The following is a 23,212-nucleotide window of genomic DNA, read 5'->3' as shown; positions in this document are numbered from 1 at the left end:
TGATCAATAGAAATGTTTTGAAGGACCTCCTTTAGCATGAGAGTCCTTTAAAAGAGACGGTTCATCTCATGACCTGTATGATCGCTCGTCATCATGACTCTGAATATGAGCTGCTGTTGGAAAGGGCTCCTTCTGCTCTCTTTCCTCCTGATCTGTGTCAATGGACAAACATCCGGGCCGTAAGTTTTTAACAATTTCTGCTGAGGAAGGCAGTGTTTTGCTTTCTAAGTGTGATAAATTATTATACCATTAGTTATTGTGTGAGATAGGTCTTGATGATTTCTCCTGTATTGATTTAACGGATCTGTGTTGCACAGTAGAGGTTTGCTGTTTAAAAGACAACTTGAGGCATGTGTAAGATCATTTATAATTAATTACAGTGTATTTTTAAGGGCAGTATTGTTCTGAAAAAAAAAAAAAACATTAAATTAATTCACCAGACTTCATAACACAGTTTGCTCTTGTATTCTCATTACTCATATAAATGATCAATAGCAAACAATCTGTATTGATCTGTATCTAACTATTCAGGCAATATTGTATGATCATTTTCTCTGGACAGATCTTTCATGGTGACATTTCCTGCAGTGATCGGGTCTGGATCTGAGGCCAAACTGTGTGCAAGTCTTCTCAAGCCCAATGAAAGCCTTGTCATGACCATTCATCTGGTTCATGGTAACCAGAGCACTTTACTGCAGCAGGAGAAAACTGAGGAAGAGTTTCACCGCTGCTTTAACTTCAAGGTCTGCCATCAAAACATACACATGATGATTATTATCAAATATATTTCACCATAATGCATCTAGTTTTTGTGATGGCAGGTTGTAAATACAGTATGTTATTTCTCATCAGGCTCCTCTGGTCGAAGAAGAATCAGTGCAGAAAATGAAGGTCGAACTACAGGGAGAAACTTTCAAGATGACTGAAGAGAGAAAAGTCATGTTCAAGCCTTACCATCCTCTGACCTTTATCCAGACTGATAAACCTATCTATATTCCAGGACAGACAGGTGAGCTTTGAATGTCTCAAAGTCTCAGTGAATAATGCTGGTGTCACTGACATCTAGCCCTGATCACAGCTGATGTAACACATATACAGTACTGTGCAAAAGTCTAGAGCATGTTAATATCCTAAGCCCCCCCTGATATTAACATGCCTAAGACTTTTGCACAGTACTGTACATTAAGTAAAGCTCGCTATGATCATACAATGAGCTGATGATCAAAAATTACAAATGATGCACAAACCGACAGGTGGTAAAAGAGCATTAAGTAAACAGTTCAATGGATTTACAAACATGTAAACAGCAAAGAAGAGCATTAGAAAAGATAAGGAAAGAAGATAAGGATGAGTAGCTTTGAAATCTAACCGCTTTGGAAACACAAGAATGGTCATCTAGTGTGTGTTTGAACAATCACCTCAGATTCAAACATATATTCAGCCTAAATACTGTAATTACAAATAACTGATAACGTAAATCACTTTATATCACTGTATGACTTTATTTTAGATACTATAGATCAGGGGTGTTCTTGATGCATACAGTTTAGCTTTAACCTTAATTAAATGTCAGGATCAAGTATTCAGCTAATAAAGTCCTTCAGATTTATCTGAAATCTACAGGTCTGTGTGTTGAAGCAGGGTTGGCCCTCCAGGAGTTAGTCGAGTCCCAAAATAGATAAATAGCCCTGGATAAGATGCAGTAGGCATTTTTGAGGAAAAGTACTTCAAGTGTTGTTTCTATATGATTTTTAGGTGCTGAATCCATTTCTGCCGTATAACAAGTTGTAAACATCACTGTTTTGGCATAAACAATAAAAACAAAATGGCTGCCAAAAAAAAAAAAAACGTTTTAATGCATTTATTGCAGTTTAAACATTAAACATTATAACTAAACTATGCATTCTCAGAATATTTAAACATGTAAAAAATTAAAAAACAACATTAACATGAAAGGGACAGTTTTTAATGGCTGCTGGAATTATGCCAAGGTACACTGGGAAGCATATATCAGTGGAAATATGCAATTATGCCCAGCCCGAAGGTGGGAACTTGGAATACACATGACCCCAGGGGGCTGCATATTGAGAATCACTGGGGTGTCCAGCCGCAGGTGGAATATTTCAAACCCAGGGGTGGCATGGTGGCTTGCCGAGGGAAAGACACATGCTCAGAGAGGCTTACAGTGGACTACACACGTGGGGGTCGCCCGGAGGCCGTGTTAGGTGTCGCCCAGCCTGCAGCTCTACAGATGTCTGTTAGCGAGGCGCCATGCGCTAGAGCCCAAGAGGATGCCACACTCCGGGTGGAGTGGGCCGTCACACCAAGGGGGCATGGTCGATCTTGCTGCTGGTAAGCCAAAGCAATGGCGTCCACTATCCAGTGAGACAACCTTTGCTTGGAGAGAGCCTTTCCCTTCAGCTTCCCACCATGACAGACAAAGAGCTGGTCTGAAGTCCTGAAACACTGCGTTCTGTCTACGTAAGCATGGAGGGTGCGTACTGGACAGAGCAGTGCCAAGGCTGGGTCTGCCTCCTCCGAGGGCAGCGCTTGCAGGTTCACCACCTGGTCTCGAAAGGGTGTGGTGGGAACCTTGGGCACATATCCAGGCCGGGGTCTCAGGATCACGTAAGAGTTAGCTGGTCCAAATTCCAGGCACGCTTCGTCAACCGAAAATGCCTGCAGGTCCCCTACCCTCTTGATGGAGGCCAATGCAACCAGGAGCACTGTCTTCATTGACAGGAACTTAAGCTCCACTGATTGCAGAGGCTCAAAGGGAGCACTCTGCAGAGCAGTTAAAACCACTGAGAGGTCCCAAGAGGGAACGAGAGGAGGGCGAGGAGGATTCAGTCTCCTCGCTCCTCTCAGGAAACTGATGATCAGGTCGTGCTTTCCAATGGACTTACCATCAACTGCATCATGATGTGTGGCAATGGCGGCACCATACACTTTCAGGGTGGAGGGAGACAGCCTTCGCTCCAACCCTTCTTGCAGGAAGGAAAGCACGACACTGATCGGGCCTTTTGTGGGTTCTTGAAGTTTAGAAGAACACCAGTTGACGAAGAGGTTCCACTTCAACGCATAGGCATGTCTCGTGGACGATGCTCTAGCGGAAATGATGGTAGCCACCACCGCTGGTGGTAGGGTACTCAAACCTGCCTCGTCCCATCCAGGAACCACACATGGAGATTTCAAAGATTGGGACGAGGGTGCCATAGGGTGCCCCGTCCCTGAGAAAGCAGGTTCTTTCTCAGAGGAATTGGCCAGGGAGGTGCTGTCGCGAGGAGTACTAGTTCTTGGAACCAGGTGCGGTTGTGCCAATACGGTGCAACCAAAATTACCTGCTCCTCGTCCTCCCTGATCTTGCGCAAAGTCTGCGCAAGAAGGCTCACTGGGGGAAATGCATACTTGCAGAGGCCCCGCGGCCAGCTGTGCGCCAGTGCATCCATGCCGAGCGTGCCCTCGGTCAGAGAATAAAACAAGTCGCAGTGGGACGAGTCGTGGGAGGCAAACAGATCTACCTGTGCGTCCCCGAACTGATCCCAAATCAGCTGAACCGACTGGGGATGGAGTCTCCATTCTCCAGCGAGAGGCCGAAACTGAGACAGATCGGCTGCACGGTTCAGGTCTCCCGGGATATAAATGTCTCGAAGCGACCTCAGATGCTTCTGACTCCATATGAGGAGGTGGCGGGCGAGTTGCGACATACGACGGGAGCGCAGACCACCTTGTCGGTTGATGTACGCTACTGTGGCGGTATTGTCTGATCGGACTAATACGTGCTGACCCCTGAGCAACACACAGAAGCGGTGCAGGGCGAAACGTACAGCCTGCAACTCGAGGCAATTGACTTGCCAAAGGCGCTGGGGTCTTGTCCAGGAGCCCGCGGCAGCATGTCCATTGCACATGGCGGCCCAGCCCGTGGTGGAGGCATCTGTTGATATAACAACATGCCAGGAAACTCGTTCTATGGGCACTCCAGCCCATAGAAAACTGAGGTTCGTCCACGGGGTGAAGGTCTGGCGGCAGGTCACTGGGACTCGGAGCGTGCCGTGTTGCCATGCCCACCTCGGGACTTGATCGCGAAGCGGTCTCATATGAAGCAAACCGAGCGATGTTACTGCGGCTGCGGATGCCATATGCCCCAGGAGCCTCTGAAATAGTTTCAGTGGAACCGCACTCTTGCCCTCGAACTGACGAAGGCAAGTTAGCAGTGACTGCGTGCGCTCGCTCGTAAGCTGCGCGCACATGGCGACCAAGTCGATTTCCATACCGAGAAAAGAGATCCTCTGCACGGAGCAGAGTTTGCTCTTCTCCCAGTTGACCCGAAGGCCCAGACAAGCTAGGTGCTGGAGCACTAGGTCCCTGTGTTCGCAAACCTTGTCTCAAGAGTGAGCTAGGATCAGCCAGTCGTCGAGAGGAACAAGGGCTGCCTCGACAACCTTCGTGAAGACGCGAGGAGACAGGGCCCGAAATGGAGAACCGCGTACTGGTATGCCTACCCCTCGAATTATATATATATATATATATATATATATATATACTGGTATGCCTCATTTGCATATGTAAACATGACATTTCAGAAAACTTGTAATACAAAAAATGTCTGTCTCTATGTAAGTGAAAAACTGGAAAGGTTTTATTGTGATATCTATAACTTTTACCCTATCCACCTGTAGTGTTTCGGCTGTGAATAATGCACCTATTGTTTCAATAACAATTACAAGAAAATGGGACCCTTATTTCAATGTTATACGGTGGATCCTTATTCAGGAGACATTGAACTTTCGAAAAATGTGGTATAACAACTTTTCCTCAAAAATGCCTACAGGGTTACACAATCTTGAAGATTCGGACCTGACTAATAGAAAGTTACATGTGATAATAGCTGTCTGGTATAAGCCTACTTGATTCTAACTGGTCAGCTGGTGGAAACTGGTCAGAAATTCTTGTAAAATTATGTCTAAAACAGGCTGTGACAGTTTAATTTGGCTTAAAAGACACGTTCAAACCGCAGCAGAATACAGTTGTCAGCCCTGCATTTGAGTGAAATACTGACTGTAAGCCTTGTCCCTTACATAAGAGCTGAAGACGCCAAAAATTTAGTTTTTTTTAAATACACATTTCTATTTTACAGTGCACTTCAGAGTTGTTACCATGGATACAAACTTTGCACCCCTTGATCAGCAGGTCTGATGTGTTTATCTTGCATCTTTATTGCCATTATTTTCTCTTGCATTGTTGAATACATGTTTAATAAATGAACACATTTTTGGCTTTTAATCTTTAACTACTATTTGCTCTTTTACAGTATAGTTCAGTGATTCTTGAGGTAAGAACACAAAACCTTCTGTGCAGTCATAACTAGCACAAGTTTTAAATCTTATTAACACTATAGAAATTCTGTTAGGCTATTTTTGCAATTATTGTATTTTCAGAAGGCTAATTATACATTTCTGAATTGATAGTCAGGATATGTGTAGCTGACTGTAACTAAATATCTGCCCTGTCTCTGGTATTAAACAGGACAGTCAAGATAACCGGATTGGTCAATGGACAAATGTTTCTTCAACAAGGTGGATTTTGCAGCTTTCTTATGAATTAAACCCAGAGGCCCGTCAAGGCATGTACACACTGAAGGCTTTTATTGGTGACAGGATGATCTCACATGGTTTTGAGGTGAAAAAATATGGTAAGTCATTAAAACAAATGATTTGCAATGTTGCATGGGAAGAATTTCAATAATATGTAGTAGCTTTTAGAAGGGAATGTCACGGGTTACTTGATTGTAACCCTGTTTCCTGACAAAGCGGTAATGAGATGATGCGCTGAGCGCTATGGGAAAACATCTTTGTTTAACCGGTTGTGAAAATTTTGCTTAAATAACTTCTGATGACATCATTGGAATGCGCAAATCAGAGGCTATAAATAGACGTGTGACAGGTGCACTTTCAGGTCACTGTCTGAAGAATGTCCTGAACATGCCCCCCAGTGCAGCATCTCATTCCTGCTTTGGGAACAGGGTTACAGTCAAGTAATCCGAGACATTCCCTTTTAAAAGCTACTCTCAATGCTGCGCTGGGAACGAGAATGCCAACTGCGCTGCACTGCAAGTGTCTGGACCCCTCAAGGTTGTGTAGTGTGTGCGCACAAACACGAGAATGGCCTCAGACATGAGTTTGGGATGTTGACCCAAGGACGTGTGAGCCCGGAGTAACATGAACATCCAAACTATAGAATATAATTAATGTGTGCGGAGAGGACCAGCCTGACACATCACATTCTTGCTGCAATGGGGCACCCTCTTGCTAAAGCCCTGGATGATGCAATCCCCCTGGTAGAATGAGCCCTAACGCCCAGAGGCGAAGCTTGACCGCTTGCCTCATAGGCTAGTGTGATGATATCTCTCACCCAATGAGACATAGGGCGTTTCTCAATACCATGTATGCAAACTTCGGACTTGCGTCGTTGGTAGTTCAGACTTGGTAATTGGCTCTCCTGAGTCTAACTTGGCGAGGACACAAGTCTGGTAATTCTGCAAATGGAACAGCGCCGTTCTTGATAGCATCACTCAGCTCGCTCTGGCTACTCCGGTTATCTCAGGATGTTAAGTAGTTAAACTAGGATTTTGTTCTATGGTGGTTCTAATGTATCTATCCGTCCTCTTGGTGTGTCGATCAGAACGCAGGAATGGATCAGGGCAGTCTGATTCAATCAAAGGGCTTTATTGAACAATTCGTTGGTCTGTGTGCGGGTATGTGTGTGGTTCTACAATAAAACATAAACTAGATAAAAAAAGTGTTTAGACAAACTTTAAGTTGAGATGAAAAAGCCAGAAAGTTTGAAGAAGTTTTAAAAGTTTGAAGTTTGAAGGTTTTTAGTTTAGAAATATTAGATAGAATGGAATCTTAAATGAGTCTTGATTGATTAGAAATAGTACATAGAATGGCAGCAAATGGAGTCTAATGGGTCTCTCCAACTTTTAAAAATTTAAATTTAGTTTGAAGTTAAAAAAAAAAGAAAAAAAAAGAAAGCTTAGTTGGAAAGAAAGAAAGTTTTAAAAGCTTGAAGTTTAAAGTAGTTTATACATGGATGGATAGATAGATGGAATGGAATCTTAAATGAGTCTCGATGGATTAGAAATAGTACATAGAATGGCAGCTAATGGAGTTTAATGAGCTTCTCCAACTGTCAAAATTTGAATTTAGACTGTTGAAGTTTGAATAGTCTTGGCTCATCTAAACATTCCGTCATTGAAAGTCTATGGGATTTTTCTGAGTTTTGATCAGCATTTTTAGGAAACCGTAAGTCTGATCAGTCTGAAAAGATATTGTAACGTGTTCAACATGCTGTTCTGTTACAAATAAGGATGCATTTAATATTACTGTTGTACTTTATTCATTTTGTGTGATTCGATTGATTCGATGTTCAAATTGAATATGGAAAAAGGCTCCACCCCTTGGGGAGTTTTGGGGGATCTTGAGAGATAGGAGTTAGTTTGAGCGCCTCGCTGGTTCAAGTACGGTTCTCTTATAAGTCGGGTGTGTATGGCGTGGGCTGTGGCCGACAACAGCCTCTAATAAACACCCTTTGTTATTAAAGACGTCTCGTTCTTGTCTGAGAACGCAACAATATAGCACACTAAGTCAGAACAGAATGAATGTCTATGACTCTAGTCTGAATTTGGTGATGTAGCTTGAACAGTTTTGGAGGAGTAGCAATTAGAAATTTTAGTTTCAGAATAATAATAGTAATAATCTAAAGTAGGCTACAATATCAGTAATATCTTTTTCAAGCCAACTTAATAAAGAAATAATCAGCATAACATGACTTGACTGTTATATCAAAAGAAATCACACTATACATCACATCGCATTACACTATACAATGTTATAATATAGCCTACATAACTACAGTATAGAGTATCAACTTTCCGTGGACCAATACAATGCAATATGGCGCTGTCATTATTTAAGTAAACTATGGAAGTAAAATAATGACAAATCAAAAAAAAAAAAAACGAATTGAAAAAAATAGGCATTGCGACAGGCAATTTTCAGTCCATTTTATTTCGCCTTACAAATTCGCTTCCACAAATTCAGTGGTTCAAATTGGACATTTGACATCTGATGATGATTCTGTCACAGCTAACATCAGCATTAAAGACTTTTAAAATAATTTATCTCAAAACTCACTTTCATGTTTGAATGTCTTCTGTTTGTGATCCGATTCTGATCACCGTGTAAAATATTTATAGCCTACGCGATGCAAAAGACTGAACGCTAACCATTACCATAGTTCTGTCAGGTCCATTAAGTCAAGAACACACAGACAATAAAAATAAAGAATTTTCATTGAATAGATTGCAAACAGTTGATGTTCCTGAATTGAAATTTGGCGGGATGGCTCTGTTCAGGGAGTCCTCTGACCTTTCATGAGCACCATGAAATAGCAGAGAGTCAGAGGACAGCAGCAGCAGCAGCATTAGGGAACGCTCACACAGTTTAGGACTGTGAGAGCTAAAATATCCCCCCAAACAAAACCACACCTGGCAATCCTCTGAGATACATTTTATTTGAACAATTATATGCTTAGTAATCTACGAATATATACGGATAATTTGCAATATGTTATAATCAGATGAGTCCTGACCACCCATGAGTTAACAGAATCAGGGGACAGCAGCAGCAGTACAGTATGTTCTAATCAGATGAGTCCCCTGACCATTCATGAATTAACAAGTCAGGGGACAGCAGCAGTATGAGGAGATAGCAGCCGCATATAGAGACAGTATTATCAGCATGAGGGGATGCAGCAGCAGCATAAGGGCTCTCACATTATTTTGACTAGATGAGCTATTCCCCCCAAAACAGAAATTGAGTGTCTATATTAAAAAATATATTTTTTATAAAATGAGGGAGGGAGGCGACACTGGTTCAGAATGAATTAATTTGTCTGCTATTTCTTTGCACAGTAGCTAGGTGTCACTAGTGAGCAATGCTGAATGAATCTTCGAGTAATGAACCTTTAGCTGAAGCAATGGGCTGCGAGGTCTCAGTGGTTCAGGTAAGGATGGCTGACGCGAAACAGTCGTTCCGAAGCTTTGCGAGATCCCGAAGCGCAGATGTTTCGAAACACTGATCCGAAGCGTGATTCAAAACACCTATGTCACGTGACTATGGCCAAACGAAGCCTCGAAGTGTTTCACTAAGTGTTTCATCAGGTGTGGTCCGCCGAATCAGCGTTTGATAGACATGGTCGGGAACAGACCACACAGTCGCACATCTGTATAAAAGTGAAATCAACGCATCTTGACCTCGTGGGTTTTTGTGAGAGGAGTTTGATTTTGAGATAGCGGATTTTTGGTGATATAGTGACATAGTGCGATTTGATTAGTTATAGGCTATTTAGGCTTGCATTTAAATTTAACATGAATTTAAGGGTGTTTCTGCAACTACGGGCACTTTTGACTATCCTAATTTAAAAAAATAAACCTCTATGAATTTCAATTTTAACCATCACAGTCTGTAATACATATAAAGATTTACACAAAATAGAATGTATTTGTTAAGATTTTAATCTGGAACATGTTTATTTTTTATGTTTTTCGGGTCATCTTCTTAAAAAGTGTCCTTACCGCAATGTTACAATAACATTCATTTTATACATTTTTCTTTAGTAATTTCTATAAAAAATGTAATATATTTAAATAGCTTTTTCAAATTTGATGCAGTTTTGTAAATACTGATATAAAAAAATAGTATACAAAATAGGGAATTTCATGTTTTTTTCTATGCCATGTAAAAAATTTACAGTAACCTTAGATGTCAATTGTTTCCATACACACAAAAGATAACATAATTAACTTTTTATGACAGATGTTGCAATTTCAATGTGTTAATCATCTCAACTTAAGTGTAAAAATATTTTTTTTTGCAAATGAAAATGTGAAAAAAAAGGAAATAGAGCAGTGCTGCGGTAATGACATCTTGTGTCGGTAAGGACAAAATTTTATTTTTAATGTAAAAAATGGCATGTTTATATATATATACTAATATAAATACTAATATATACTTAAGTACTAATAATATACTAAATATTTGTAATTTAATATACAGTAAACCTTGAATTTGTCTCTACCGCAACAAAAAGTCTTTACCGCAACACCCAAATTTGCTGCGGTAAAGACATGTTGCGGAAATGACATTTTTACTAATATTTTAGCTAATTGGCAGCTAGCAAGGCCTACCACATTAGTTTTGACTCTTAACATCTTAATATATGTGAATTCAACAGTAATATACATTTATTTTTAAAATGTAGTTATAAATACACAATTATTAAGCTGAATGGTAAGGACGCACAATAAATACTAGAGCAGAAAAGATGATGTTTACCTTATTTTTTTGGTATCTTGTGAGTGAGGTAGTGTGGTGGTCCAGTCTGTCAGCAATGTGCTCATGTGATAATTTCTGTTTTCATAGAAACTAGACTTGTTTGTGTTCGATAAAATTTCATAATAAAAGCTTTTTTTCATTGTTGCGGTAAGGACTCAAAAGTGTGGGACAGGCACATTTAGTTAAAAAAATCATAAAAATGATCAGTAAATAATACAAAGAATTTTAAGATGCTGTAAATGAATCTGTATGTTAAACAATTCCATTTGAAATAATGTCATATTGTAAAAGAATGAGCTAATTTTAAGTATCTCAACATTGAAACCACGGGTGTGGGACATGAGCAAAAATGGTGTTTGGACCTATAAATGCTTCATAATTTTACATTAAATCATATTATTTAATCATCATTTTTTATGTCAAGGTGTGTATTGACACTACTTTTATATTTATGAAACATCAAATGACAAATTTTAACATAAATCTAAAATTTCACTCCTGGGACTTAAAAGTGCCCGTAGTTGCAGAAACACCCTTAAATGAAACTGGAAAGAGATAGCAGTAATCTTTCCTCATTTGTATGTCCTAGCTAAAAAAAATATCTCCGCCGTCGGCGTCAATGGCCTCGTGGTCAGTGCGCCGACATGTAGCGCCTTTGCACTCGGGCGTCCCGAGTTCGAGTCCCGGCTCGTGGACCTTTCCTGCCTCGTTTTTTTGTCATCTCTCTACTGTCCTGTCACAATAAAAGGAAAATCACCAAAACAATATATATATATATATATATATATATATATATATATATATCTTTGCATGCCAGTAACAAGTGTCCTTTGTGAGAGGATTTTTTCAAAGGCTGGAGAAATTATCTGTAAAAAAAGAAGTAGTCTAAGTCCTTCCACAGCAGAGAAATGAATATTTTTGAATAAAAATCTCTAAAAAAGTGAGACATTGTGGCTTGATTTCTTTTATTAATATTCATTTTGCAAGACCAAAATGCACAGTGAGGAGCCTATAGGTTACAATCTTCACATATTAGAAAATTATAATAATAAAAAAACAACACATTTTTTTAATGGCTCGTCAAGGTTGTTTCAGATCAACACCTGCAAGTGACCACTAGGTGTCACCGTTGAGACGGGTGTCGGATTGATTCGAAGCCTCGAAACAATATGGCACATTTGGTTCAACTGTTTCAATTGCTTCACGAGGCCTCGATCTGGCCATCACTAGGTTCAGGAAGCCTCATTTTGCCATCACTAATGACTAAGCCACCTTCTGAGAAACAAGCTAGATGAAGGAATTAAACAACTTTTTACCAGCGTACAGATCAGCAAAAGCGAGCAGCAAGCATGTATGAGCAAACTGAATGTGCTTTAAATAGGGCGCCTTGTTTGAGCTTTGGCCATTGAGCAGCGAGGGGAGTTAACGAGCTAATGCAGCTCAGCTGGAGAAGATCAGCTGACGGGACAGTGTTGTTAGCAAACAGCATTAGCACTAGCAGCGTCTTGACTACCTGGCCTGCCAGAACTGACGCTGACGCTCAATTAAACATAGCAAATATGAACGCTTGAAGAAATCAGACAAATCATAAAGGCTATCACAATCATGTTTTTACCTGTCAATAGCCTACGTCTTGTCTCTTTATAACGGAACCGGACTGTCATAAAATAAGGCAACTTTTTTTGCTTCCTCTGTTTCTCTGACTGAAAATATTCTAAATGTGATGTAGGCCTAAATATGTCCTGTAACTACCAAATAAACAGAAACAGACGCGACTGAATAAGTAAGTCTGTCCTCTTTGTTTTTTTAAATAGACCTAACGGTAAACCACTTTTTTTCTATATGACTATTGTGCAATTTCGTCAAACAAAGATGTTTTCCCATAGCGCTCAGCGCAGCATTGAGAGTATCTTTTGAAAGGGAACTCTAATGTCTGCCTTCTGACTTCTAGTTTTGCCTAAGTTTGAAGTTACTGTAAAAAGCCCAAATGAAGTGAGTGTTGAAGAAGAGGAACTGATAATTGAGGTTTGCGGAAAGTAAGTGGTTTATTTTATTTCCTGCATTAAGAGAGCAGTGTGTTCTTCCAATCTTGGCACAATTAAGTTACTTTGATTTAATTGATAATTGTTTTCTTTTTTTCTTTTTAACTTTGTTGTCATTTATTTACTGTAACCCCCATCCTAATATATTAGTTGCTTAACTCAACCCTGGGCTGTAGATCAGTTGCTTGTACCTTTTTCACAGATACACTTATGGACAGCCTGTACCTGGTACATCATGGGTGAAAGTGTGCCGTAATAATTTGTCCTACCGGCGCCTTTACACCGATCCAGTGTGTTTAGAGGAAACCATTGAGGTATGTGAGTTGAAACGCAATTCATGTAAATTAATGGCACATTATCTTTCCTCAATTTATCCAGTTAAACCACTCTTTAGTTAACATGCTCTGTTTGTGTTCATTCCTTATAATTAGATAAAAAAGACAGGCTGTGCCATCCATACCTTAGAAATATCAGTCTTTTTCAACGCCACACTAAATGATAGGCTGGAGAATTCTCTTCGTGTTGAGGCAATGGTTACAGAAGAAGGAACAGGTGAGCTGCGGGATTTGGTCAGATCTTGTTACCTACATTTCTTGAATTTCTAATTTTTTACGTTTAACTTTAATTTTTAGAATTTAAAGACTATTTATTTGGGTGTTTTTACTGTTTACAGAGATCACCATGGCAAAATCTGAATCTGTAACTCTCACTTATGAAATTGGTAAAGCCACATTTACCGAGCTGCCCAAAACATATGAACATGGATCAGTTATAGAAGGAAAAGTAAACCTAAAATAAGTTTGTCTCAGTTTAACGCCATTAATTATGTATGGAATTATTCCTTAATGTATTTCTGCAAAATCTTATATTCAACAGATCAAACTCTCAAATTTCAAAGGCGCTCCAATTCAAAACAAAGAGGTTTATCTTATGGAGGGTAACACTTGGTCCCCAAAACTGCTCCTAAATCTCACTACAGACAGCGATGGACTGGCCAGCTTCTCTTTTAATACATCCAGTCATTCTAAAAGTGATATTAATCTGATTGTAAGAGAGGTTTTTTTTGTTTTCTTGTGTTCCCTGAAGAGTTCATTGCATGAGTTTTTTCTGATTCTTTGTTATCAGGCAAGTGTCTCTCAACAGCCCCATTATTATGGCCACAGCAAGCCTTACATCTCTGTGGGTATACAACCAGTCCACCTCTTCCAGCCTGCCACTCCATACACCCCAACACTGAGTGAATTGATTATAGAGAATACTGAGCAACCATTAAAGTGTGACTCTGAGTTTACAGCCACCATCAAGTATTATTTTATTGGAGAGACTGTTGAAGACTTCAAAACAGACATTGTCTATATGGTGAGAACATGTGCAGTATTTATTTTATTACAGAGATGTTTTTGTTTAACAGTATTATTTGGCTGCACTAGTCAGTTTGTTATATCTGTCTGTTTCAGGTCTTGTCCAGAGGAGTGATCGTTCATCATGGATATGAGAAGATTGAAGTGAAGTCTTCTAATGGAGCAAGTGGCACAATGTCGTTCAAACTGTCTGTTGGTTCAGATCTGGCTCCTGTACTGCAGATTCTGGCATACTGTGTTCTGCCCAGTGAAAATGTTGTTGCGAGTAGCAAAAATTTCGACATTGAAAAGTGTTTCAATAACAAGGTATGTATTGTAGCTTTAGAAATGAGCCTCTTTAAACTGTATTGCTGACTCAGTTCTAAAATAAATCCTATTCACTGTATTTCACAGGTGTCTCTGCAGTTTTCTCCTGCTAAAGCGGTTCCTGGTGAGAAAAACACTCTCCAGCTCTCAGCTCAGCCTGGTTCACTGTGTGGCCTCAGTGCTGTAGATCAGAGCGTCCTGATCCTGAAGTCAGGAGAACGTCTGGATGCTGACAAGGTGTAGATGCTTTAAGATTAAGTATTGATCAAATGTGTCTTCATAATGGGAATCTACAGTGGAAATTTAGTGATAACAGACTTTAGTTATTACTGCTATGCTCTGTCGAGGAAAAATTACTTGGGTGAGGCCAAAATGAAATTCAGACCAGGAATTTGTCTTTTAAAACTTTATTCATGCAGCAAGAAGGTTGTCTGACATACAGAACAATGCACTCCTCAGTGAGAAGACACCATCTCTCACTTCCCCATCATATTTACACTCCTCATCCCATGACATTGGAGGCCAGGCTGTAATGTCTTAGAACACAAGATATTTTGCACACTCTCACAAAAGACAATTTTCAACACAGCATAGAACATATAGAAAACACCCTAATATGTTGTTTAAAAACACTATATTATAGTGTTTATGACACACTACTCGTAATGACACACATGTGACACGCATATTTGTAATTTTACATTACAGATCCATCAGTGTTTAAGCTAAAATCCTGATCTCAGGAGATTTAACATGATTCTGTATTATTTTCTCACCAAAATGGAATTAAAGTTTTGTTGAAAATACATAAATTATTTAGAAATCATATTGATAGTGTGTGAATGTGGTCCTGTCACAGGTCTTCAACTTGCTGCCAGTGCAGTCGGGGTCAGATTATCCTTATACTGTTGAAGATGAGCGGGAGTGTCTGCATGTGAGACCCCGTCGAGCTGTGCCGACAGACAACGTCTATGAATCCTTAAAGGTAACAGGTGGATTATATGTGTGGCAGTGCACTAGATAATGATTGGCAGAGTATATACTGCACATGTGCAAGTAAATGCATAAAAATGTTCTCTTGATTATACTGACAATTAAAAGTAATTTGTATTTTCATGATTTCTATTGTGGTTCATCATTGCCATTTGACAGAGAGTGGGATTGAAGATGGCAACAAATTTGGTTGTGCGAGTCCCTCAGTGTCTGTCATACAGAGGCTTGATGTATCACCGATATCATCATATAGGTACTGTATAGGTACTGTTATCACAATCCGAACTGTAATGTTTTAATATGTAGGTGCTTGTTATTAAATATATTAAAAATATATGTTAAATTTGTGAAATTGTGAAACTCACACAATTCGTACAATTCCACAATTATAGTGATGTAGTAGGAAAATACAGTTTTTCTGGGGTCATTAGTTAACTTTGACTTTGACTGTTACAACAAATCAATTATAAAACTTATATATAACTTTTGGAAAATAAAATTAACGCATTAACTTTGGGAGCCATAAAATACTAAAACTAAAATGAAAACTAAATAAACTGAAACTAGAAAACTCTGACAACACTAAAATCTATCTGTAGATGAAAATAAAATTATGTGTATTAAAATTATGATCTGCCATCCATTTTCTGTTCACTTAGTGCTTTTCTGCTCACTACAAAATATAACTTTTTTTTTTTACAGAGATGTATCGTTATAATGTTCCAGTGGCAGTGATGTCTTCACTGAATGCTGATTATGGTTCAAATGACAGACGTTCTCCAGCAGTGACGATTCGGACCGTCTTTCCAGAAACGTGGATCTGGGAACTTGCTGAAGTGGGGTATGTGAAACGTAATCAGCACAATTAACATTGTTTATCTTATTACTTATCTTTAAAACATCATCTCCCCTCACACCCACAGGACAGAAAATACCTTGCTTGCTTTGCAGATTCTGAATTCAGTTATTGTATCATCTGTGTGCTGAATATTGTTATTTTTTAATACAGGAAAAATGGCAGGGTCAGAATCAAATATGCTTATTGTTGTAATTCCTACGCAGGGACTCTGGATCAGCTCAGGTTCCTGTCACGGTTCCTGACACCATCACCTCTTGGGAGACGGAGGTCTTCTGTCTGTCCTCTGAAGGTCTTGGTCTCGCTCCTCCTGCTCAGCTGACAGTTTTCCAGCCCTTCTTCCTGGAGCTCTCTCTGCCTTACTCCATCATCCGTGGGGAGATCTTTGAGCTGAAGGCCACTGTCTTCAGCTATCTGTCCAAGTGCATCATGGTGAGATTTCAGACTCAGTCTAATCAAATCATATCAAATATGCCTCTAATCATGTGTGGTTGATTGACAGGTTAAAGTGACTCCAGCTCCGTCTTCAGACTACACTCTCAAAGCCTCCTCTGATGATCAGTATTCATCCTGTCTATGTGCTAATGGAAGAAAAACCTTTAAATGGATCCTCACTCCTTCTGTTCTTGGTGAGTTTTCCAGTCTGAGTCATTGTTTCTCTGTGTTTGTGTCTGTTGTATCTTCACGTACATGTCTTGTGTTGTAGGAGTCTTGAATATAACAGTCAGTGCAGAGGCAGAGGCGTCCCAGACTGTGTGTGACAATGAGATTGTGAGCGTCCCAGAGAGAGGACGCATTGACACGGTCACACGAAGTCTGCTTGTACAGGTCAGCGCACGTCAAATGTCTCTTAGATGGCATTTACCTTTTATCATAATGCTGCTTATGTCAGAATGATGTGTTGATGTGATTGTTTTATGCTGCAGGCGGAAGGAACTGAAAAGACAGACACTCAAAGCTGGTTATTGTGTCCAAAGGGTTAGTCTGCAAATATTTCATGTATTTTGGTGTATAAGCACCAATAATGCTGGAACCCTTTTGCTTTTGTTCAGTTTTTTTCGGGGATCAAGCAGTGAAGCTTTTTCAACTGAGAAAAAGTTGCTCAAAGAATTTTGGTTGTCAATATGTTTGGCATATAAAAGACTAATTGGCTCTTTATCTTATAAAGACAAACTCTAACTTCATGAAAATTAGTACACATTGCATAGAGGACACAGTCCTCTAATGAAACACAGTAATCCCTGCTTGCAATTATATTATTATTATGACCGCCTTGTTATTATTTCCTAAATAACTACCTGAACCGTGGCACCGAGGATGAAGACATTTTTATGGTATGTTGCTCTTAAGGGCCCACATCAACCTAGCCCATAATCACTCATTTGTGATTTGCGCCCCTCCCATAAAAAATGAAAATGCAATATTATTCTGCTTTAATGGCCCCTATCTTCAGTGGAGATGTTCAGAACTGCACCATATTTCATGTGTATGATTAACTTGACATCCTCTGGGGGTATCCTCTGCTAAGTTTTGTAGAATTTCATCCATGGGGGGGTATAAAATAAATTAATTTATGTGCACATTTAGTGACTGTACACTCATCGGCCTGTAGATGGTGCTGTTGAGCGAAGGGTTGCTGGTTTAGGATGATACTGTCACACACACACATGCAGGAATACAAACAAACGCAAGCATGCACACACACTGACATCCACACGCACAGACACACACCCATACACACACATACAAATCCACATGCACAGACACACACACACACACAAACACACACACACACACGCGCACACATGTACGCACACATACATACACGCACAGACACACACAGACACACACATACACAAACACACACACACACACACACACACACACACACACACACACACACACACAGACATGCACATACTATTACTTTTTTTAGGTATATACATAAACACGCAATACAGACAAATTACTCCACGTCATTTATTTTTGTGGAAAGCCAGTGCAGGCCTGAGCGGCGGTCATATTTTGTACCGCGATGCGGTACATCTAGTTATTATTGGGACTTCACAGATGGTATTAGAATGTTAATATTATTGCATTACTCTGTTGATGCGTTTCTGTCTGTCTGTTTCATACAGTAGGTGACAGTCTCTCAGAGGAAGTGGCTCTGACTCTCCCTAAAGATGTGATAGAGGGATCAGCCAGATCCTCTGTTTCAGTCATTGGTAACATTTACAAATACAAGCAGAAATGAGGAGATTGGGTTTTGAACTTATAAAATTTAGTGAGTTTTATTTGTGTATGGTTTATAGGAGACATATTGGGTCGTGCACTGAGGAATCTTCACGGATTATTACGGATGCCGTACGGCTGTGGAGAGCAAAACATGGCTGTTCTTTCTCCCAATATTTACATTCTGCAGTATCTGGAGAACACAGAGCAGCTCACCTCAGCCATCCGAGAGAGAGCCACAGGCTTCCTGAAGAGCGGTGAGAGACATAAATCATGTCAAGAAAATACCAAATTATGCATTTTTCAACACACCTGAATTTCATTCAGTAAAGTTGAATGATCAGACACATTGAATCAAACCGTTAAAGTGTTAACCATTATCACACCAAACAGGATACCAGAGGCAAATGAACTACAAGCATTTTGATGGATCATACAGCACATTTGGTTATGGGGATGGAAATACATGGTAAATATATTTCCACTATTACTTTTGTTAAAACAGAAATAATATCGAGGTAATCTACAATTATAAACCCAAGAGAATAGTAAAAAAAAAAAAAAAAAAAAACACATTTAAGAATGTGTCTCTTAGTTCAAATTATTTGTTTTGATATTTATGATTAATGGAATTCATTAAAACACCTGATGACATTTTTTTTTATTATATCTTCCACACCACCAGGTTGACTGCCTTTGTGCTAAGGTCTTTTGTCAGAGCACAGAAATATGTATTTATTGATCCAGAAATTATTCAGAGTGCAGAGAATTGGTTAATAAGCAGACAGGATTCAGACGGCTGTTTTATCCAGCAGGGAAGACTGTTCAACAACAGAATGAAGGTCTGTCAACTTCTGTCTATCTATATCTCTCTATCTCTCTTTCTATATATAACACAATAGCAGACACCTAGAAATGGTCTAGTTACTATCTAGAAAACCTGGAATCTTAGACCTGTAAAAGTTTAAGCTTTTTAAAAACATTTAGACGTTCTCAAGCCAACATCAAAGTTTGTCTAGATAAACTTTCCTTTAATAGTTTGAGTGCTGCTTTATTTATCCTCATATATTCCAGGGTGGAGTGAATGATAATGTGACCATGACTGCCTACATTACTGCATCATTGCTTGAACTGGAAACTCCAGTCACAGTAAGTTCATCTTCAGGAAACACAGTATAAACTAATAGAAAAATGACACTCACAGTGTCTGTTTCTCTGTTTTTGTCACAGGATCCTGTCGTCAGTAAAGGTTTGTCATGCTTGAGGTCCGTCATTGAGGATGTCAAAAACATTTACACCACTGCTCTGCTCACCTACACTTTCAGTCTGGCTAATGACACGGACACTCGACAGCAGCTTTTCAAGAAACTGGAGGATGCTGCTATTTCAGACGGTAAGAGGTTTGTTTCTGATGATTTCTGTTGTCTTTTATGACTGTACTATTGTTTTTGTTTTTTTGTCATGCTCATTGAGTTACGCGTGTGTCTTTTGTCCTCAAGGGTCTCATCTCCACTGGTCTCAGTCTGCATCTGCTGATGACTCTGATTCTCTGGCAGTGGAGATCAGCTCATATGTGCTGCTAGCTGTTCTCTCTGCAGATTCAGTCACTACAGCTGATCTGGGCTATGCTAACAGGATTGTCAGCTGGCTTGTGAAGCAGCAGAATGCCTATGGAGGATTCTCCTCCACACAGGTTACTCAAACTACTCCAATCAAACACATTATTAGCGGTGTGAATGAGTAAAAGTGACATTACTGAACACATTTATTTCCCAGGACACAGTGGTGGCTCTTCAGGCTCTGTCTTTGTACGCCACCAAAGTGTTCAGCTCTGACGGCTCCAGCACAGTGACTGTACAGTCAGCAGGAGACACTCACCTCTTCGATGTCAATCAGGACAACAAGTTACTGTACCAGGAGAAGCAGCTGCAGACCGTTCCAGCCAAATACAGCATTGAAGTGAAGGGCTCAACCTGTGTGTCTGTGCAGGTCTGTAGTGCGTTCAGCTTCATTTACTCACTCTCTCTTTCTCTCTTGGCATTGTGGTTATTCTGCTATGAAATGGTTTATTCATTTATTTTTGTTTGTGTCGACTCTCACAGATAGCTCAGTTCTACAACATTCCCACTCCTACTGGAGCTAAAACATTGAGCATTGACGCTAAGATTGAGGGAGATTGCAAAACATTGGGACAAAATTTCATTTTGAAGTTCTCTGTCAAGTAAGAAAATCTGTATTCAGTTACAAATCAAAAGACTTGAACATGATTATGACTTAAGATTTACTAACAAATAAATCTTTACTGAATATCATAAAACCAAAAGCAATATAAACTGAAATGGCATATCTCAGTATTTAAAACTGCAACACTTACTTGAGAAACAAGAAAACATTTTTTTATTATTGACACATTATGAGTGATGAAAACTTAGCCCGAGTCTTGTTAATTATACTGGCTTTTGTTCTCGCTTATTTATAAATTTATATGAGGCATTTAAGAACCAAACATTTCAATTTGCTCTTTTCCAGATACGATGGTCTACAGGAAAGGACTAACATGGTCATTGTGGATATTAAACTCTTATCTGGATTCACAGCTGATACATCAATGGTGTGTTTGAGTGATTCATCACAGAATGTGTAAAGTTTCTAGAGTTCACTATTTAGAAATCAACCAGCACTTTTTACCCACAGCTTGGAAGTTCTTCCAGATCATACGTACCACTTGTGGAACGGGTCGATTCTAAAGATGATCATGTCATTGTGTATTTGAAGGAGGTGAGAAAACAGCAACATTCATATTATTTGAATTAGGTCGATCCATAAACCTTTTATCCATAATGTCCATGACTAATGTGTTTGTTTCCTCCTGCAGATCCCACAACATATTCCAATGAATTACCAGATACAAATGAAACAGATTCTTCCAGTGAAGAATCTCAAGCCAGCTGTGGTCAAAGTGTACGATTACTACCAAACAAGTAAGATTTAAAATGCCAGCGTTGAATGTTTTGATCATGTGATGCACATTGTTTATTCACATTTACAGGTTTTCATTGTTGTATGAATGTGAACATCTTTCTTTTCCTTCAGGTGATCAGTCAGAGGCCGAGTACTCCTTTCACTGTGAATGAAGCTGCTGAAGTGAATCACCTCATAGTTCAGCTCGGATAAAGATGTTTGAACACTCTAATGCTTAATATTAAAATGTTTAATCTTTATCCTGTGCAAAATTATTTCCAATATCATCCCAAATTAGAACAATCCCCCAAAAATCAGATTTTGGCCACGTCTCTTGAGAACATGACTATTGAATTCACAATTCATATGGTTAATAAAAGTGATGAAAACAAGTTATAGTGAGCTGGTTGAATTGTTGAATGTGTAGTAGCTACATGCTATGGCAACATTTCAGAATCAGACAAGATGTTTTATGATGATATCTTGTGAATTAGTTTTTATCTCAACGCTGCTTTATCTTGTCTTCACACCCTGTAAGAGGGCTATTTAAGTCCATTGTAGGTCCTCATGCTGTAGAATATTTACTTTGTCCTTCATTTTTAACTGAACAGCAAACAACCAAAATATGAAAAGATATCAATAACAAATCACCTTACCTAAAGTCATTGAGAGGTCGGAAACTTTACTCATCCCATCACAGCCAGGTACTCAGGAAAAGACAGACTATATATTATTATTAAAAACCAGAAGAACTCGCAATAACATATGTGACCAAACAGTTGCCGACAAGAAAGAGTCAATTTAATCTAAAGGAATAATTCAAAAGAATATAATTGTTTTGTGTCGACTACGCCACCTAGGGACTTACACCCCAGGAATTCACTCACTCTCTTTTGATGAAATCCGATGGCTCAGGAGGGGCTCCATTGACAGCGATTTAATTAACACTTTGAAGGCCCAGAAAGGAAGGAAAGACATTAAAATAGTCCATGTGACTATGGTTCAACTTCAATGTTATGAAGCGATGAGAATACTTTTTGTGCGGCAAAAAAATAACGATTTTATCCAACAATTTCTTCTCTTCCTCACGAGAGCACCACGACGCATGAGTGTGTGATGACGCAGGAGCTGGCGTTCTGACATATGACCCGGAAACGCAGGGCTGTGTTTACAAGCAGAGGAAGATGCTCGCTCAACATAAAACAGTTCATTACTATGTCAGCAGATTTCGACACAGAGGATGAATTGCATTTTTTTTGCACAACCTTACTTATTCGAACCAGAATATACAGAGAACGAACTAAAAGAGATAGAAGAGGCTGCAACACAGCCACAAGCTTCTGAAAGACAGAGATCGGGGGAGAGCTGGTGGTGTAGATGTCATCAGTGCCAAGCGATGCCTACTGAACAGGAGAGTGTGTGCTGCATCGATTGTGATATTGTCATGCCACATCTTGAAAGTTTGGACGGAGACAACATGTATCTCACTGTATAACAGAGGATCCCGGCTTTCCACACGCATGCATCGTGTCGGAGTCGGAGACTGATACGGAAGAGAAGAAATTGTTGAATAAAGTCGTTATTTATACATTTTTTGTTGCACAAAAAGTATTCTCGTCGCTTCATAAAAATTAAGGATGAACCATTGTAGTCACAAGGACTATTTTAACTAGTCTTTCCTTCCTTTCTGGGCCTTCAAAATATTAGTTAAACAGCGGTCAATGGAGCCCCGCATTGGATTTCATCAAAAATATATTAATTTGTGTTCTGAAGATGATCGAAGGTCCTACAGGTTTGGAATGACATGAGTGCGAGTAATTAAAAACAGAATTTTCATTTTTGGGTGAACTATCCCTTTAATACCTCACACCCAAACACATAAAAGGAATCCCCAAATAGCCAAATTACAAAGACAAATAACAACAAATGGATCAAAACATTCAATATTCAAAAACAGGAGAAAAACTCCCTTTAGTCACTCACACTCTTTACAAAATTAGATACACAGAACAGAAAACAAAATAGAAAAATATCCAACTTAAAGGTGCATTGCGCAAGTCTCTG

The 23,212-nt window shown here is 39.4% G+C and overlaps 1 protein-coding gene across 1 annotated transcript; it reads left to right on the top strand.

The window, feature by feature from the left end:
• The first annotated feature begins 52 nt into the window (after window positions 1-52).
• LOC311296945 (alpha-2-macroglobulin-like) lies at window positions 53-21,540 on the top strand. The gene is made up of 34 exons (XM_084418958.1): window positions 53-179; window positions 563-743; window positions 853-1,009; window positions 5,138-5,190; window positions 5,312-5,332; window positions 5,527-5,692; window positions 12,349-12,433; window positions 12,642-12,753; window positions 12,871-12,991; window positions 13,113-13,222; window positions 13,316-13,486; window positions 13,565-13,798; window positions 13,897-14,106; window positions 14,194-14,343; window positions 14,966-15,091; window positions 15,259-15,352; window positions 15,802-15,940; window positions 16,162-16,387; window positions 16,458-16,584; window positions 16,662-16,783; window positions 16,882-16,933; window positions 18,094-18,180; window positions 18,268-18,444; window positions 18,581-18,656; window positions 18,873-19,029; window positions 19,262-19,336; window positions 19,418-19,580; window positions 19,687-19,880; window positions 19,964-20,176; window positions 20,290-20,408; window positions 20,717-20,798; window positions 20,882-20,965; window positions 21,063-21,168; window positions 21,281-21,540. The coding sequence occupies exons 1-34, from the start codon at window positions 94-96 to the stop codon at window positions 21,319-21,321; spliced, it is 4,317 nt and encodes a 1,438-aa protein (XP_084275084.1). The 5' UTR covers window positions 53-93; the 3' UTR covers window positions 21,322-21,540.
• Window positions 21,541-23,212: the final 1,672 nt, after the last annotated feature.

The sequence above is a fragment of the Rutilus rutilus genome, assembly GCF_951802725.1.
Source record: "Rutilus rutilus genome assembly, chromosome: 9".
Lineage (NCBI taxonomy): Eukaryota > Metazoa > Chordata > Actinopteri > Cypriniformes > Leuciscidae > Rutilus > Rutilus rutilus.
This window is presented reverse-complemented; position numbering and strand designations above follow the sequence as displayed.